This window comes from Staurois parvus, unplaced genomic scaffold (genome assembly GCF_062004578.1).
Source record: "Staurois parvus isolate SC_StPar_1 unplaced genomic scaffold, SC_StPar_1.0 ptg000361l, whole genome shotgun sequence".
NCBI classification, from domain to species: domain Eukaryota; kingdom Metazoa; phylum Chordata; class Amphibia; order Anura; family Ranidae; genus Staurois; species Staurois parvus.
In genome coordinates, this window is record NW_028318157.1 from 1,335,487 (window position 1) to 1,355,032 (window position 19,546).

Sequence of the window (19,546 nt, forward strand, 5' to 3'; positions counted from 1 at the left end):
CTTGCTATAGTTCCCAACTCTATTCCTGTTCACCTTAAAGTTCCTGCACATACAGTTGCAAGAAAAAGTATGTGAACCCCTTCATTGCATGAATTGGGCATAAAATGTGCTCTGAACGTCATCTAAGCCACAATAGAAGAACACAGTTTTCTGAACATAATACTACACAAACATTAGATGTTGCCATGGTTTAATTGCACATAACATGTAAACATTCACAGTGCAGGGAGGAAAAAGTATGTGAGGCCCTAGCTTAATGACTTCTCCCAGAGCTAATTGGAGCCAGGAGTGAGCCAACCTTGACTCCAATCAGTGTGATGATATTGGATGTGTTGCTGACAGCTGTCCTGCCCTTAAAAAACACACACCTGTTTTGGGTTTACTGGTTTCAAGAAGCACTGTCTGATGTGAACCATGCCTCGCATGGTTACAGCATTCCTTGAATATAACAATTATGGGAAAACAATTAAAATGTAACTAAACCCTCCTATCCATTTCAGTCAAGGAAGCTGCCATCTTAGCCTCTGTTTGATCTGCAACTGCCATGATGCTGCACATGTGATCAGTTATGACACCAACTATTTGATGGTTTGACAGTTTGGTTGACAGCACAAGCAAATGTGTCAGTTAGCATTCCTAGCTGTTTTTTGACACTTAAATTGATGGGTTTCATTCCGCTTTAAATTTTTGAGTTTAGCTCTTCATTAAATTCAGAGAAACTGACAGTTGGTTTAACTGTTTTAAAGGGACAGGGCCTTTGCTGAAAGGATTTTCATAAAGATGAACAGATAGTTATTTTGGGGTTGCGATCATATATTCTCTAAAATAAATGTAAGGCTAGGTTCACATCTAATTGGCTCTGCGTGCCGTGCTTTGCGTGGGAGCAACAGTCCATTCATTTGAATGAGCTGCCGTGTCTCCTGAAAAACACAGGAAAAAAAGTCATTGCAGCATTTTAGAAATTGCAGCCCGCACAGGAACTGCAAGTGCAGTGTGGGAGCAATTTCCAGTGCATGCAGCATTCCATTAGGATTAATGGCACCTGCACACATCTCCTGTGGTTTTTTTCTGTGAGTGGTTGTGGCTGCGGGAACAGGTGCATTCCTGCAGTGGAAATTAACTGCGCAGATGTGCACCTAGCGTAAGAGACTAGCTTCAGCCATCAGCAGGTCACTCTTGTGGGGTTTAAAAGCCTTAAATTAACCTATACACATTCATAGAAATATAAGTTTTAAACCAACCTCACACAAGTCTTCTTTGCACAATGGACACTTTGGGTTGTGGTCAAGGCATCGTTCAAGACACTTTAGGCAATATGAGTGCCCGCAGGGAGTGGTCACGGGTTCATACAGCAACCTGAAGCCAAAAAAGTAAAAAGAGAAAACAACAATACCTTGCACCAAGAAAATGAAAGGAGTGGATTAGCTCTAAATTTACAACAGATAACACTATACTGGCCTAGTACAGAGTGTTGTCGAATTGTGCCAGAAGGTACGATAACAAACTAGTCAAAGCTGAATAAGGGGTTCTTGGTATTATCAAGTGGGTAAAAGCCACTACTACGGCACAGACAGCATCAGTCACCATATTACCTTACAGTTCTTTTCTTGATCTGAATGTGACATTTGTGCTGCCTGAAAAGTAGAACTGGGTTAATTCCAGCTTGGATTGTAGACTGGGGGCTGGGTCAATGGGTTATTAATTAGTTTGCAGAAAGGAACAGTCTACTGATCCTAAATGAAGAAATGACTAGGGACACAATATTATATAATCTGTCTGCCAGTGACACAGACATGCAACAGTTTCTGAAACTGCTACCAGTGGGGCCCTTGTAGTGCCTTTTCACTGGGTATAATTTCTTAATATCTCCTTTACAAATGTGCTTTAATGACAAAATGAAAAGAGAAAAGTGCATTTTTCTGTAATGACCACTCAAATGCTGGCCATTAATTTGATTATACTTATCTATTAAAAACTGGTATCCGATTAGTTTCTATAAAATACTGGACAGCCGTGCACCTGGCACTAACTGACTATATAAAATGTTAGGCTTTGAAACGTGTTCAGTAAAGCAGAGTAAAAAGAAATTTGAGAAGTATAAAGCATGGAATCAGGAATTTCTTAGCCCAATTGCATCTAAGTTTTATTTTTTAGGTATGGATAACTAGTGAAGAGCTAAAATTTTTGTTTTTATTTATTCCTTTTCTCTGTTAGGCCCATACAAGAAAAAGGGTGTATTGACATTAAAGGAGCAGATGGCACATACAGCAATAAAAACCATTATAAGAAGTTCTAGCCCTTTCTCACTCTACTACAATTGTTTCAACATTAGAGAGATTTCCCTTCACTTCTTTTGTGACAGGAAGTGAGGGCAAATTTCTCCAATCCTAATCTATCCCTGCTGTATGCAAAAAAAAAAAAAAAAATGTTTTGGCTAGAGTTCTACTTTTCAATCATTTGACGATCTTAAAAGGGATTCTGTCAGAAATAAAAACCCCTTTGTTAGAGGGCTCAGATAAAAGTTGCCATTTCCCAACTCATGTGCTACATACTAGTCCTGGGGTAACTGAACCACTGCCAGAGAACTATCATGAGATCAGTGGGTTGAAGAAAGGCTACTTCCATCAGAACCGTAATGCTTGAGCTTTAACTGGCTGGAAAAAAAATCCACGAGGTTCTTCTTTAATGCACGTGTTCTGCTCTCTGACAGAGCCTCTTTAATTTTAAATTTGGTGGTTTCTGAAGGTTAATGTACTGAGCACACTTTAGCCCTGAGCATCTATTATCTTACTTAATAAAACCAATTTCCTGAACATTTTAGCTATACAGGACATCCCCTATTAACCAATACAGAAACAGTCTAATTCTAAAAGCTGCAGTTAAATACAAAGCACAGATTGGTTGTGTTGCCAGCATTCAACCAAGAGAAATGACGTGATACCTCATGCAGAGTGAACACTCCAAGTCTGATGAATCCACAGGTGAGAAAACAGGCAAGTCCACATCTGCACTCTCATCCACTGACACATCTGCAAAAGTTAAAAAGTACAACATATAAATATAACCCATTAATGAACGACAACATATCCCTTAATGAACAATATTTAGAGAACATTAACTGGGCGGTATCAGAATCCAAAGTTTTGAGCCCCATTTGCAGAATAACCCATAGTAAATCTGTTCCCAGGTATTTAATGAAATAAATACTTGCAGTTGTGAATTGAATGATTTCAGTTTACTAAAAATGGTATATGTCAAAAATAAGCTGGCATATCTGTAGTTTGCTATACATCAACTGCCCAAAAAATTAATAAATCTGCTCCCATCTACATTCAAACCCACTTAACTGGTCTTTTAATGTGATGCTCAGCCTCAATGACCAATTGGTAGGCAAGGGCCAAGCTTGACTTCCAAGAAAAAGTGAAGACTTTCAATAAATTGTTAACTGCATGCATTAAATCTACTTTAAAATGTTGCGTCGCTATTGCTATTTATTGCCCAGCATACATTTTACCATAAATCATAATGTGAATACTGTTTCTTCAGTGTTTTTCTATGCTGTCATGTGGCCACAAAGCTGTAGCTCCTCTGTGTAAATATGTGACCAATGGGAGGGAACGCTGTCTCGCTGACAACACCTAGAGCAGTGGACACCAGTGGACAATATCAGTGCACAGTGGAATTTATTCACTTTGTCAGCCCTCCACATAACACAGAGGAGCTATACTAAAAATTGTATGCAGGGCAATTAGGAGAAATGTTTATCCTTTCCTTCTATTTTAAAGTATATGCAAACCCTCACCTTGCAACACACACACACACACACACACACACACACACACACACACACACACAGAGCTGGGGAAGGAAAGACAGGAGTCCACTGATCTTCCCAGTGAGTTGCTGTGCAAGGGGAAGGGGATGGTGTCAGCACAGCCTAATCATTGGATTAGCTCCCAGCACATCCAGAAAACTGACCACACTGTGCTCTCCTGCCTAGTATGGTCAGTTTTAATTGGAAAGCAGAGGGACTGGCAGGAATACCAGGTATTATACCCAAAGGAAGCAACAAAGAGGATACAGTGTTGTACAGGTACATGGTATAGCAGGCACATATTAAGAATATGAAATTTACATATTCTTTACAAGTAATGCATTATTTTTATCATACGGTCAGTGTGCATGGTCAAAAGCTATTCCCTAATGAGGATCTAAAGTTCCACTGTAATATACTGTGTGATGCCAGGTCTGTTTATTACAGAAGAGACATGCAATGTCTCTTCTGAAAAAAGGTACACCTACCTGCCCGCTCACAACAATCTCTGGAATGTAAACTGGCAGCTCAGCTTACAACGGACAGCCTGATCCCTGTGTGCCAGAATGACTAGCGCCTGCACATCCACAGGAGTGAGGTCATCCTGTGCCAGCCAATGAAGATGGCTGAAAAGGAGAAGATGCTTTGGCCTAGGAGGGATCATTGGAAAGGTGAGTATTGATCCCCTTAGTTCTGCTTTTAAAGAAAAAGAAATCAGCCACTACTAGAAAAAGTCTAATGAATATTCACTTGTTTGGTTTGCTCCTCCTCACAGCGTTAATTAAATCCAGTAAACTCAAGCAGTTATAAATTCATACCTGTTTTTGGTAATTTGCTGGGCAGCTCTGGACTTGTGACCTCGCTTGTATCATTTTTGCACAACTTTCTTTTTAAAGGGTTACAGGTCAGTGAGGTTTTCAGGCATTCCTCTGAGGACAAGGTGTCTTTACTGTGGCCTTCCTTTATATTTTCTAAGGTCTGTAGTGATTTCCACACACTGTTGTATCCAGTGGAGATAGTTTGCTCAGGAAGAATTAGGTTTTTCTTATATTCCACATTAGGCTGATCAGGAAGAGAACACATTATATTAGATCATTTAATAGATTGTATGCAGTAGCTTTTAAACGTGCTACGTTTTTTTCTGGGATTGTGCTTTAGGGGCATCTAGTTTTCATACCTGTATTATTCTGCTCTTACACATATCCTGTCTTAAGCAGGCCCATAGATGGATCATATCTCGGCCAGTTTTGCAGGGACCAGGCAAGACTGGATCCATCTATGGGCAGGCTGGTTGTACTGAAGTGGATCCATCAAATCAACTTCAGTACAATCAGCCTTTCAACGTTTGTAAATGCAATTAATGTTATAGCCGACTATTATCTAACAGATGCCAGGATCCCCATTATACAGCCTGGATGGAGGAATCTCCCAAGACAGCTACGGTATTCTGACAGCTGTAGCTGGCATCTGAATACCCGACCAGCAGCCACATCTGATTGGATGGAGCTGCTGTTCAGCCAACAAATTGCCATCCAGCTCCTTCAATTTATGAATCAAAGTTGACAGACAGGATATCGCTGATGGGGCCACCCACGTAGAGATTCTCATATAGTCTGCATCCAGCACTAATATCCCTTTCTTTGGCACTATCTTCAATAATGGAAGTTGTTTCCCTACCACAGAAGCAATCTCACTGGACAGGGTCATGGAAGCAGGAAGGGATGCAGCAGGATCTAGTGAGTGTATGCAGACAGAATAAATCCACAGTGTTGCTAGCAATGGTATAGTGCAGGCAAACGGAGGTGCCTGCACATACCTGCAACAGTTCTGATTCACGTCTGCTATGGTCAAATGGCATTTATTCTAAATGGCTATAGCTCCAGCACTTTCTTGTAGTGATGAGGAGAGCCTGTTCCCTCCCACCCCACACACATTCGTATTGGACAAGGGGGAAGCCCCTCACAGTGATGGGCCAATAGGAATGTGAATTCGTCAGTAGAAGATGTAAATGACAGCTGCTACAGGCCTGTGCAAGCACCTCTACCTGCAAACAGCTTTCTATTTTCAATCTGTCACTTTAAGGGCAAAAGAAAATTTTCCTCTCATACTTATTCTACAAATAAAATACCCCATTATTCTTACCTGGTATGACCCAAGATTATTAATGCCAGGGTCTGAGCTTATAAGACTTCCTTTTAACCTTGATGGATGTGACATCATTTGAAGAACATCTGGAAAGTCTCCTTGCCTGTGTCCAGGACTTAATATGTTAAGCAGCAACTGTGGGTATAATAAAAGTGATGTTAAATGTCAAGGCTGTTCGAGATATATAATCGTGTACTGTATTATACAGTATTCCTTACCTATTGTATATACCCAGAATCTTTTGTATTTAGACACTCAAGTAAGGGGACATACAGTATAAACTGCCTGCTGTGCTCCCAGTGTAGGTTCTTAATTAGATTTGCCACTATCTACAAAGCAATTGGGTAGTGTGCCAGGTACAATACATTACCACTGCCAAATACATTCCTAAGTGGACATTTAAAGTGACAATAAAAAGGTCCTGAAAACAGTTTACTCTAAATTAGATCTCAAACTTCAAGCAACAATTTTTTTGTTTGGATAGAGCAAGGGCAGGTTGGAACATACCAATAGTCACAACAGGCAATACAATTAGATTTTTATATGATTTAACTTACACATTTCTTTAAAAAGGAGAGTGCACTATAGCATCCTTTTTCAACCTGGGTGCCTCAGATTTCTCCAGGGGTGCCTTGGCAACATTCCTAAAAACTGTATACAAGCCAGCAGTTGGATCAAGCCTGCCTGTCACAGGTTGTCATTGTGCACCATTACAACCTTCTAGCCGCCAGCATCCTAACAACCAATGATCTCATCAGTTGATAAGGAGGGCATTGGTTGCTAGCACAGCATATTTGTTTGCCCCTCCCCTGCCCCTGTCAGCACTGGGGTCACATTAACTGAGCGTGGGAGAAAAACTGAAGAGAAACATTGGAATATCAGTCAATACCAGCGTGCAAAGGTGTATTTGCTTTGTAGGAATAAAATTACCTCTAATGTTGGGTGAGCTACGTGTGTGGATGTTGCTGCGATGTGTAAAAATGATTGGTTTAATTTTTTTACATTTTAGACTTGGGTGCCTTGCAATTGTGCAGAATTCTAACGGTGCATTTACTGAAGAAAGGTTGAGAAACACTGATCTATAGGACTAGTATGACCATTCAGGTCTGCATATAACTGAATGTTATCATCATCAGTTCACAATGATGTTATTTATGTCAGACTAAATATAACTCATACTGCTACATTTCTCAGAAAATCTATATAAAAATTATGTTAACAGTAAGAAAGAATATAGAATATGTATCATCAATACTTGTACCAAGCTCGGGGAACAGAGCAACATAAAAATAAGTTAATAGTACCTTTTGGGCTTCAGATTTTGCAGTTTTATTTTCACTATCAAGTACCAGACAGAAAAGAAATTCTTTTAAAGCATCTTCTGTTTTTCCCAAGTTTGTCAATGCTTGTGCTTTCCTCAGATGCCCCTACAAAGGAATAAAGATCCATATGTAGATAATGCAACTGTAACATGCACTTTATAAATAAAAAAAAAAAAAAAAAAAAAGAAATGTTCATTAGCAAGCAGTGGCAACCAACCAGAATTTAACATGCTACTCATCAAATCGTAGTGAATTGAATTCTGATTGGTTGCCAGGGGTTTCTATAAATTGAATATCACCACGCCTCTTTGCACGACATTACTTTACAAAACCATATACTGCATGTATGTTACGCACACTTTGTAACTAACCATATACACTCAAACATTTATACTTACGTTTAACCAATATGGTTGCAGTTTACAGGCTGTTTCTGCATCATCCAGTGCCAGTTCATAAGACTTTAGACTGAGGTAAACCATAGAGCGGTTGCTATACAGTAAATGGTCGAATGGTACTGCAATAAAGAAGGAAAAAGGGGAAAACACAAAGTTAAAATTCTTTCAGTAAATTTAATTTTAACATTCATATAAATTTTAGACAACTTTTTGCAGGATGTTTAAGGGCCAACTCACACCAGTGTGTTAATCTGCGTTTTAGCGCAGCTGTAAAATGCAGATCAATGGAAGGGCAACTGAAAGACAATACATTTCCAATAAGTCCTATTCACACTGACGCAACCTGAGTTGCGCTCAAATCCAACATGTATGTAAGCGGATGTCAATGCATTGCACAGGATATCCTGTGAAAAATGCAGTATGCTTTAACTCAAAATGGATGTCAAAGTGTATGCTCACAGACGTCAGCCCGTGACTAATATAGATGGAAATGTACTTCCATTTTCTATCCATTTTTGCGGAAGTCAGTGTGAAGTGGCCCTAAGTATATGTACAACATGCACAGCAAATTCTTTTCTTTTTTTTTTTTTTTTTTTTTAATTCTGGAGAAAAGTAGGGAAAAGATAAATCAGTTTATTTACTTTTTGCGGTCTTTGTCCCATTAAGATTCATCTTCAATTCCTGTCCCTGAGATGCAACAGGAAGTGAGAGGAAATATCTAGTAAGTAAGCAGAATTCTCTTTTTGTCACTAGATCAGGTGCCCCCACCAAAAGTTTTACCATCACATCCTGTTCAACTTCATCTCTTACATTTTGGATTTCCCATTACTTTTTTTTCACTGTAATAAAGGTCGTAAGTAAAGATTAGTGAAAATAGAGAGTAAATCCACCTAGCAGGAACGCAAACATTGAAAACTAAAGAGTTCTAACCCTTGATTGTACATTCACTTAAAAGCCGTTATTTTCAACCAACAAGTTTCTTAAGCTGTGGCTAGCTGACACCCATCTGATGGTGTTCGTCTAGTTCCAGCTTCCAATAAACTTGGCAGAGCCATCCTTATAATGCCAATGATCGTTTTAGCGGTCTTTAAAGGTGGTTCTAAAGGCAGGAGATTTTTTTTACCCAAATAGAATCTATGCAATAAGGTAAAAAAACCTTTTGGGTGCAGCTCCCCCTTCATCCTCCCTTTGTACTTACCAGAGCCCCCTCTTGAACCAACGATGTGTATGAGAGCAGTGGTTCTCCGGGATCTTGCTCTCCTCATTGGCTCTGGCTGCTGTCAATCACAGCCAGTGAGTCAATGAGGAAACAATGTCCATTCACAGGAGCATGGGTCAGGAGCGAGCCTGTTCAAGTACCGCCATAACAAGAGGCTTGCTATTGGGGTCACTTGGAAGGAGAAAGGATCACCAGCAGGGGGCCAAAAAAGAAGAGGTTTGGGGCTGCTTTGTGAAAAATCATTGTACAGAGCAGAGAAGTATAAGATTTATGTTTTATTTTAATTGCAACCTTTAGAATCACTTTAAGGGTGGCATTCTGTCCACCACCATAAGGGACATTCTTCTCACTGATCACAAATGTAAAGGGCATTTTTCCCCACTGACCACCATTGTAAGGAACATTCTTCCTAGTGACCACAAATGTAAGGGACGGTCTTTCCACTGACACCCAGTGTAAGATTTTCTCCTCATTGACCTCTAATAAATGCATTTTGATAAGGACTCCCTAAGACCTAAAATTATTTCAAGGTACTTCTGGGATAAAATAGTTGAGGAAAGCTGCTTTTTTTTTTACCTGTGTCTCCTCTGGGGTGACCACTGTCAAGAAGACTGAAAATGATGAGAAATCCAACATTTTGGAGTTGTCTTTGGAACAGAAATACATGGGAAATCTTCCAATAAGGATGCATGTTCCAGTGATCACTGTCTGACAGTGGATTTCCCCCAGATGAAAACCGTTTTCTTTCATTTTCTAACAGGTCCATTGGGAAGGAACTGAGACACATGGCAAGAAAACAGGCAGATGTTTTAATTCTTCCCTACTCCATTCCAAATTAAAACACACAAATAAGCCTGGGCTCTATATATACACACAGTATGTTCTACTTACGGCCAAACACAAAACGTGCTGGGCTGCAAAGCAGGGTTGGGAGGGCAGGATTGTTGGGCCAACACTAGGAAGTCAGGCAGCATTAAGGACTTTCTACAAATACAGTATCTGGCAAAATGCTGATGGGGTAGGAAAGTAGATCAATAATCCACAGGACATTTCTAGAAACCTTGTATGTTCTTCTAATCACAACTGTACATCTTTTAAAAGGAGAAATCCATATTTAAATGAATATTAAAAGGAAGCTGGAAATGAAGACTGAAAGCATACCATACCCAGCAGATTTTACTAACTGAGCAGGGCATAAATAAAAGGACATTATGTGTTTATTTCCAAGCAATTGCAAGCTCATTTTAATAAGTTAAGGAGGCAAAGTAGCCTCATGTGGTGATGATATTTCATAAACCATTTCTAAACACATTAATGATGCTAGGCTTGTAATGGTATTAAAAAGAAGGACGCTCATTAAAATATAATTACTAGAGTAAGTTCCAACTATATAGTCATCTGGGAAGGAACGTCCATGTCCATTAACATAATTAAGTAGACCTTGATAATGTCCAAATGCAGCCAAATGTATCTCACAGGGAGCCCAGTCTGATAGTAATTTATACATATAATAAATGAAAGCTGGAAATATTTTTCCATCTCTTCAGGTACTCTGAAGGTTATGTTCTGAATACTCTTCAAAGCAGAATGTGAACACCAAATGATGTTTTATAGAGGAGCTCCAGCCAAATTTTAGGTTTGTAGATCTGGACAAAGCGGGAAGGGTTAAAACCTGGGTCACGTTTTCATTGCTCAGTGTCCACTGTCAGCAGGATACAGACAATATATTCTAACCCTTGTTTACTCTACTACACAGGTGTCAAACTGACAGCCCTCCAGCTGTTGCCAAACTACAAGTCCCATGAGGCATTGCAAGATTGACAGTTACAAGCATGACTCCCAAAGGTAGAAGCATGATGGGACTTGTAGGTTCTGAACAGCTGGAGAGCCACCAGTTTGACCAGTTTTTTGTATTGCTGTATTTGTCCCTCTTGGTCTCAGTGACCACCATCAATAAGTCAGGAAGTGAGGGAAAGATTTATCTGATGAGACAAAGTCATTATTAAAAAGCTGACAGACCTACCACATTCTGTCCAGGTTTGTGTAGACAAAGCATAATCTCCCATCATGCTCTATTGGGGTTGTTATATGGTAATAATATAGTAGTCATAAAGATAGATTTTCAGGGTGATTTGGTTTATTCATAAAGATTCAGCTTACTGGTGCTTGGATCCAACAGTCTCTTCTTGTATGGTGTATGAGAACAGGAACCTAAACCCGGATGCATGCTCTGTCATGACAGAATAAAATTGATCAAAAAATTGGGATGTAAAGTGGTTCTAAAGGCTCAAGGTTAATTCTATACATTAAGGGAAAAAAAAAAACAAAAAACTTCTGGGTGAAGCTCCCCTCAGCCTCCCTTATACTTCCCTGAGCCCGATCTCGATCCAATAATGAGCTTGAGAGCAGTGGCTCTCCAGCTCTCTCTCCTCTGACTCAAACAGCAGCAGGATCAATTGGCTCCTGCTGCTGTCAATCACAGCCAGTGAGGAGAGAGTAGGGGGCAGGGCCAAGCCACACAGAGCGCAGGTCAGGAGCGAGCCTGCTCAAGTGCCCCCATAGCAAGAGGCTTGCTATTGGGGGTACCTGGTGGGGGGGCCAGACCTCTGGCGGGAGACCCAAAAAAGAAGAGGATTGGGGACAATCTGTGCAAAACCATTGCACAGAGCAGGTAAATATAACATTTTTTTAATGTTTCCTTTAGAATCACTTCAATCTAAAATTGGGCATCTAAACATGTCCACAGACATCAGGGGGTTTATTTACTAAAGCTGGAGAGTGCAAAATCAGACTCACGTCTGCATAGAAACCAATCAGCTTCCAGGTTTCATTGCCAAAGCTTCATTGAACAAGCTGAGGTTAGAAGCCGATTGGTTTCTATGCAGAAGGGAGTCTGATTTTGGACTCTCCAGCTTTAGTAAATAAACCCCCAGATGTCCATTTCTAGATTTGGCTTATAGTGGTTGAATTGGAAGAAATTATATGTAAATGGGCACAACTAGGTCAGCTAGGCCAGATTTTTCTGGTTTATTAATCTGATAGGAGGGTAAACAGCCAACTGCAGTGCACACGGTAGGCTGACAACTATACAGCAATGGCTTCACGTTGTCAGTGTGCAACAAAAAGCACTGTTACTGGTAGGATTTCCAGGTAAAAAGCTTTGTAAGAGGTTCATCTGAAGTTATTTGCTTAAGAAAACTGTATGAAGTGTGATATGGTGCAAACATACTGAAAAATAGACTTTAGGTTTACAGGAACTTTTGTTAAAATCCAACCAGTTTAGGTTCTATCCTGCATGGGAACTGCAGTGAGTTCTGTTTTTTATGAACTCTGAGAACACATTTTGAATTATTACTATATGGCCATCTCTATGTACACATATATTTATAAAACTATACATCTAAAAAGTTGAAAAAAAAACAAAAAACAAATAAAAAGGATTGTTTACACTTGCCCCCCTTAAGATGCAAAGGCAGTCAGACAGGGATGTACACATGGCGCTTCAAAATTATCCCTGGCACGTTAGGCGGGCAGTACTGCCTTTACACGTGGCCCATTCAAATGAATGGGGCAGGGCCATAACTCTCCTGCAGCCACATGTAATGCATGCAGTTGCAGCACAGTGATGCAGCATTTACAGGGTAAAACAGGTGGAGAGGAGGTGACATGTTGCCTCTTCACTGCCTGTCAAATGCCACTGAAAATCGAGTCACTGAGAATCACTTTTTAGAGGGGCAGCAAGGTTTGTTGCTTGTCCATACATAGCCTAGCATACATTTACCTTTAAAGAACACTTGCTGTTATACTTAGTAAGCTAATAGTGTTACAGAATAAGATGGTATCTAAGAGGTGAACATACCTTTACTTCTCTTAATGACCTGGGTGCCTCAAAATCCAAGTATGTCAATTATTCAAAATTTGACAATTGTGAAACAAAATTAAAATCAGGATTTACACAATTGTGTGCCTCTTCATTTGGGGCCAACAAGGTATTTGATGGCACTTCTAATGTGCTTGTTCTTCAGTGATGGTGTTACTATTTTAACTCAAACATCTAATTGTCACTGTGCTGCCTTGTATTACACAAGGTATTCTTTAGCATTCAGCAGTGTCTGTCCCCTTAAGGCCTGAGACTTCCTGTTTGCTAACTTGGGAGGAAGTGACCTCATCTCTTCAGACTGAAGAAATTCTACAATGCAAGTACATGTGGGATGCTGTTCCCTCTTCATATATGGGCTTGATTAGACCCCCAAAGTCTGTAAGTACCCTTCCTATGTACTGTGGAATGTTATGCACATAGCTAGGAAGTTAGATATGTACTTATGTTTGTTTATTCTGTTTGTATTTCAGTTTTACCGCATTTGTTCACATTCGCGCATTTATTCACGCGCATTCTCATTATGTCACATGTTATCAGTAAAAGATCATCGGTTATCAATCATCGACTCTTTACTGTGTGGACATCAAAGGTTATACTGCCTGTAATCCTCTGTAACCCTTTCATAACTGCAGAGAAGGCAGGACAGTAAAAAGACTTACACAGTTACTTCAGAGCACATTGTGTGAAAAATCTACAGCAAGCCCCACAACACAGAGGATACTCTTAACTGTTAATACAGCAGCACGTGTGTGTGAAATCCCCACAGCACAGCCAGTCTAAGGCATAGCAAAGTGAAACTAACTCAGCTTCATGAAAGATATCACTAAATTAACCCTTTCTAAAATCTCGTGCAAACAGGAAGAAAATATGCACAGTACGCTAGAAACTAGGTCACAATGCAGCACGCCGAGAACTTATAACAAATCGGATCTGTCGTCATCCAAAGCAGAAACCGCCAGATCTAAGCGTTCAAGTTCCAGGCATTCAAACGTCACAGACCTATCATCAGTCAGTGCTGGGGCAGCCAGGAGTAAGCATACAAGTTCCAGACATTCTAGCGTCACAAACTTGTCTTCAGTCAGCGCTATCGCCGCCAGGGCACAAGCCAAGGCCGAGGCCGCATGCGCCATGGCCTCCTATGCCATACAGGAAGCAGAGCTTATGAAAGAGCAAGGCTACCTAGATGAAGAGCAGCAGAAGAGTCAGGCTGAATTAAAAAAGAGACAAGCCGAAGGGGAAGCTGAAATGAAAAGGAGAGAAGCAGAAACGATTAGGAGAAAAGCAGAAACGCTTAGGAGAAAGGCAGAAGTGCAAGCCTCTTTACACATACTTCAGCAACAGAAAATAGCTGCAGCAGCCATAGCTGAAGCCGAAGTTCTCGCGAGAGCTGCAGATATTCAGTTTGTAGAGAGCGATGTACTGGAAACCCTGATAACACCTCTCAGTACATTCCAACGCACCCGTGAGTATGTGCAATCACAAGCAATCCTATACCCTGATAAACAGCCTAGTGACGCACCGAAACCATCAAGGACCCAGTTGGGAGCAGACAGCTTTGATGTTACGCATCACTACAAGACTGAACCTGAACCGCCACGTGATAATTCAACCAATCACGGGCTCAGATACCAAACCGCCAACACGCTAAAAAACCAAGTAGATGGCGATATAACCTCTCCTTGTGCAAAACCAGATCTAGACTACAATAGAGGAGAGCAACCATCTGACCAAAATAGACTTAGTCAAATACCTCAACGAACCCATCAGTCACTATCAGCCAGTAGTCCCGCATTTGTACCCAGAACAAACGCACCTGACACAGCAAGGGTTACAGACGTGTCGAAATACCTGATGCGCCGTGAGATGGTGAGCACTGGTCTCTTGAAGTTTGACGATCGTCCTGAAAACTACTGGGCCTGGAGGTCATCCTTCCTAAGCAGCACCCAAAACTTAGAGCTGACAGACAGAGAGAAGCTCGACCTACTCGCCAAATACCTAGGACCAGAGTCCTCAGAGCAGGCCAAAAGAATCAGGTCAGTGCATGTCCATGATGCAACAGCAGGACTTGCGATGGTCTGGCAGAGAATGGAAGACTGCTATGGGTCACCTGAAGTAATAGAAGAAGCACTTTTAAAGAAAATTGAAACTTGCCCGAAAATGACAAACAAAGACAATCAGAAGCTGAGAGAGCTCGGAGACCTACTCCTAGAGATAGAAGCAGCAAAGACTAGTGGAACTCTGCCAGGTCTCTTATACTTAGACACAGCACGTGGAGTAGAGCCCATAATCGAGAAGCTCCCTTTCAACCTGCAAGAAAGGTGGGTCTCTCAAGCATCCAGATACAAGAAAGACTATCGAGTTGCATTTCCACCATTTGTCTTCCTCGCTGAATTCGTTGTAGACCAAGCTAAGACACGCAATGACCCAAGCTTCGCCTTCCTGAACAAGAGAGTTGCAAGCTCCCCAAGGACAGAGAAGCAGCCGCCAGTACACTACAAAGAACGCAGAGCAACAGTGTCTGTGCGGAAGACAGAAGTTCCGCCTGAGGCTGCAGCCAATCAGGAAGACAACACAAGCAAGGAAGTTGAGGATCCAGACAAACAGTGCCCAATACACAACAAGCCTCATCCACTAAGAAAATGTCGCAGTTTCAGAAGTAAGACATTAGAGGAGCGCAAGGCTTACCTTAAAGACAATCACATTTGTTTCAGATGCTGCGCCTCAATGCAACATCTTGCAAAAGACTGTAAGAGAGAAATACGGTGCACAGAATGCAACAATGACAGACATCTGTCAGCACTGCACCCAGGACCACCACCATGGAGATCAGAAGTTCCAGCAACTCAAGAAGATCATGGTGGGGAGCAAAAAGAAAGTGCAACACCAGCGATAACTTCAAAGTGCACTGAGATCTGTACAGAACCAGGACTCTCTAGATCATGCTCCAAGATATGCTTAGTCAAAGTGTATCCCAACGGTCTCAGAGAAAAGGCAGTGAAGATGTATACAGTCCTAGACGAACAAAGCAACAGGTCTCTAGCAAAGACAGAGTTCTTTGACCTCTTCGGGGACAAAGGAAGTTCAACTCCATACACCTTGAAGACATGTTCTGGAGTTATAGAGACATCAGGGAGAAGAGCAAACAACTACACCATCGAGTCATTAGATGGAAAGACGCAGCTGACTCTTCCTACCCTCATAGAATGTGACATGATACCAGATGACAGGTCAGAGATTCCCACACCTGAAGTGGCACGTCACTACCCTCATCTCATGCGAATAGCAGACAAGATCCCAGCACTCAACCCAGATGCTGCAATCGTCCTTCTACTAGGAAGAGACATACTGAGAGTGCACAAGGTCAGAGAACAATACAATGGGCCGCACAATGCACCATTTGCTCAACGTCTTGATCTTGGATGGGTTATCGTTGGAAATGTATGTCTTGACGGACTTCACAAACCCGCAAAGGTGAATGTCTACAGAACAAATCTGCTGCAGAACGGTCGCACGTCATGTCTTTGCCCATGTAACAACAGCATGCAGATTAAAGAGAAACTATCTAACCCAACACATCCCCAGAACATCCAGAGGTTCCTGGAAGATACAGCCTCAGCTGAAGATTCAGATCAGCTAGGCCACAAAGTGTTTGAGAGAACTCAAGATGATGACAAACTAGCACCATCTGTTGAAGATAACCTCTTCCTTGAGATCATGGACAGAGAAGTCTTCAAAGACAAAGCAGGCAGTTGGGTAGCCCCACTACCATTCCGTACACCACGGCATCGTCTTCCCAACAACAGAGTGCAAGCAGAGAAACGCCTTGCGCTATTGCAGCGCACTCTTGAAAGAAAGCCAGACATGAAAGAACACTTCCAAGAATTCATGCGGAAAATCTTTGACAAAGATCAAGCTGAAAAAGCACCAGCACTGCATGAAACACAAGAACGCTGGTACTTGCCAATATTCGGAGTGTACCATCCTCAAAAACCAGGTCAGATACGTGTAGTATTTGATTCCAGTGCAAAGCATGAAGGTATTTCCCTTAATGATGTACTTCTCAGCGGACCAGACCTGAACAACACACTTCTTGGAGTCCTTATCAGATTCCGAAGAGAACTTGTTGCAGTAACAGCAGATGTACAGCAGATGTTCTACTGTTTCCTTGTCCGTGAAGACCACAGAGACTACCTGAGGTTCCTATGGTATGAAGACAACGACCTCAACAAAGGTATCATAGAGTATAGGATGAAAGTACATGTGTTTGGGAACAGTCCCTCACCAGCTGTCGCTATCTACAGCTTGAGACGAGCAGCGCAGCAAGGTGACAGGCACAACCCCGAAGCCAAACAATTTGTTATGAAAAACTTTTATGTAGACGATGGACTTGCTTCCTTCTCCAGTAGTGGAGAAGCCATTAACATTTTAAAAAACACTAGAGACTTGCTAGCAGAATCTAACATAAGACTGCACAAAGTGGCTTCCAACAACAGCAAAGTAATGGAAGCATTCCCAGCAGAAGACCGTGCAAAAGACCTTAAAGACCTAGATCTAGGTACAGATTCACCACCCCTTCAAAGAAGCTTAGGGCTTAGTTGGGACTTGAAAACTGACAGCTTCACCTTCCGAGTATCCAGGGAAGAGAAGCCTTTCACAAAGCGAGGTGTCTTGTCTACGGTCAACAGTCTTTACGATCCCTTGGGGTTCGTAGCACCCATCACCATGCAAGGCAAAGCTCTTTTGAGAGAGATTACAACTGAGCTAGAACAAAGTGATTGGGACACACCTCTACCTGAAAAGAAAGAAATGCAGTGGAAGTTGTGGAAAGACTCTTTGCTGGAGCTTGAGCGATTTAGCATCCAAAGACCATACGTCTCTGTTTCTTTGTCTGTTACAAAACGAAGAGAGATACATGTGTTTTCAGATGCATCCACCGTGGCTATAGCAGCTGTAGCCTACCTTAGAGTCATAGACACTCAGGGACAAAGCCATGCAGGATTCATCTTGGGAAAGTCCAAACTGGCTCCAAGACCTGCTCACACGGTCCCACGCTTAGAACTTTGTGCTGCTGTCCTAGCTGTGGAGATAGCAGACTTACTCATTGCGGAACTGGACATCGAGATCCATGCAGTGAACTTCTACACAGACAGCAAGATTGTTTTAGGTTATATCCACAACGCTTCAAGAAGATTCTACACATACGTGTCAAACAGAGTAACACGTATCAGAAAGTGTACAAGTCCAGAACAGTGGCATCACATCAGTACAGACAAGAACCCTGCTGACCATGGGACTAGACTGGTATCAGCTGCTGTCCTCAAACAGACTAACTGGTTCACAGGTCCATCCTTCTTGACTGGACCAGAAACTGAAGAGACTGATCAGAAAGGAACTTTTCAGCTTGTAGAACCAGACCAAGACAAAGAGGTAAGACCTCTAGTTGCAGTTTACAAGACTCTAACCACCAGAGAAGGTATTGGCTCATGTAGCTTCGAAAGGTTTTCCAGCTGGAAGTTACTCATCCGTGCCATAGGGAAACTCATCTGCTTGGCCAGATCCTTCAGCAAAACAGCCAGTGTTGACCAGGGTAACAATGACTATCTTGAGCGAGCCAATGTCACCATTATCAGATGTGATATCTTCTGGAAGAGATGGAGACAGGAGTACCTGACGACCCTGCAACCACGCAACAAATGGCAAGCTGACAAGCCCAACTTACAAGTTGGAGATGTTGTTCTACTAAAAGACTCTCAGGCCCACAGGAACGAGTGGCCAATTGGACTCATTGTGGGGACTGATGCTAGTAGTGATAGCAGAGTCAGGAAAGTAGAGGTCAGAGTAGTAAAACAGGGCACCCCTAAGGTGTACCTTAGACCCATCACGGAAGTCGTTTTACTCCTTCCAGGAGTTTAATAGTGGCATATCATTATTATGCCAGGTGGGGAGTGTGCTGCCTTGTATTACACAAGGTATTCTTTAGCATTCAGCAGTGTCTGTCCCCTTAAGGCCTGAGACTTCCTGTTTGCTAACTTGGGAGGAAGTGACCTCATCTCTTCAGACTGAAGAAATTCTACAATGCAAGTACATGTGGGATGCTGTTCCCTCTTCATATATGGGCTTGATTAGACCCCCAAAGTCTGTAAGTACCCTTCCTATGTACTGTGGAATGTTATGCACATAGCTAGGAAGTTAGATATGTACTTATGTTTGTTTATTCTGTTTGTATTTCAGTTTTACCGCATTTGTTCACATTCGCGCATTTATTCACGCGCATTCTCATTATGTCACATGTTATCAGTAAAAGATCATCGGTTATCAATCATCGACTCTTTACTGTGTGGACATCAAAGGTTATACTGCCTGTAATCCTCTGTAACCCTTTCATAACTGCAGAGAAGGCAGGACAGTCACATTTACATAAATACCTAAAAAGGTTTTTTTAAAAAACAAAAAACGACTTCTTTTAAGATAAATGACTCCCATATGTTGTTAGATTGACCAGCATGAATGGAAGCAGAGGAGCATATGACTGCCTTATGTAACCATGCTGCAGTACTCATGCAAATAGGAAAAGTAGAGCAAGATAATTTATACTGGTTGTGACACTTCCATACATTCCAATTATACCATCATCGCTGGCATGGCTGTGTTATACAGTCGGTCTTCTTGTGGAAATATGTACAAAGAGAAACTGAACTGATCTTTACAAAGATGCTTCACACTAACTAATGTAATCAAAATGAATTGCCATAGCATCTAGATTCCCAC

At 41.5% G+C, this 19,546-nt stretch overlaps 2 protein-coding genes across 4 annotated transcripts in view; one reads left to right on the top strand and one right to left on the bottom strand.

Annotated features, from left to right (window-relative positions):
- Positions 1-19,546, bottom strand: part of LONRF3 (LON peptidase N-terminal domain and ring finger 3) — a 55,074-nt gene that overhangs the window by 26,703 nt on the left and 8,825 nt on the right. Inside the window, exons 2-9 of one of the 2 annotated variants that reach the window (XM_089684920.1) lie at positions 11,059-11,128; positions 9,475-9,674; positions 7,680-7,798; positions 7,264-7,386; positions 5,957-6,094; positions 4,633-4,876; positions 2,942-3,029; positions 1,242-1,356 (exon numbers count right to left, since the gene is read on the bottom strand). In XM_089684920.1, coding sequence (XP_089541046.1) covers positions 1,242-1,356; positions 2,942-3,029; positions 4,633-4,876; positions 5,957-6,094; positions 7,264-7,386; positions 7,680-7,798; positions 9,475-9,674; positions 11,059-11,128 — 1,097 coding nt within the window. The remainder of the gene's footprint in view (positions 1-1,241; positions 1,357-2,941; positions 3,030-4,632; positions 4,877-5,956; positions 6,095-7,263; positions 7,387-7,679; positions 7,799-9,474; positions 9,675-11,058; positions 11,129-19,546) is intronic. The other variant, XM_089684921.1, reaches the window with a different exon arrangement.
- On the top strand, positions 12,970-19,097 carry LOC149456483 (uncharacterized). Of its 2 annotated transcripts, none has more exons than XR_016313869.1 (2): positions 12,970-18,917; positions 19,010-19,097. XR_016313869.1 is itself a non-coding variant. In XM_089684919.1 (2 exons), exon 2 carries the CDS (start codon positions 13,589-13,591, stop codon positions 18,689-18,691), a length of 5,103 nt encoding a protein of 1,700 aa, XP_089541045.1. In that variant the 5' UTR covers positions 12,970-13,156; positions 13,249-13,588; the 3' UTR covers positions 18,692-19,097. The 2 variants fall into 2 exon arrangements, 1 of the variants encoding a protein (XP_089541045.1); XM_089684919.1 differs by having other exon boundaries at positions 12,970-13,156; positions 13,249-19,097.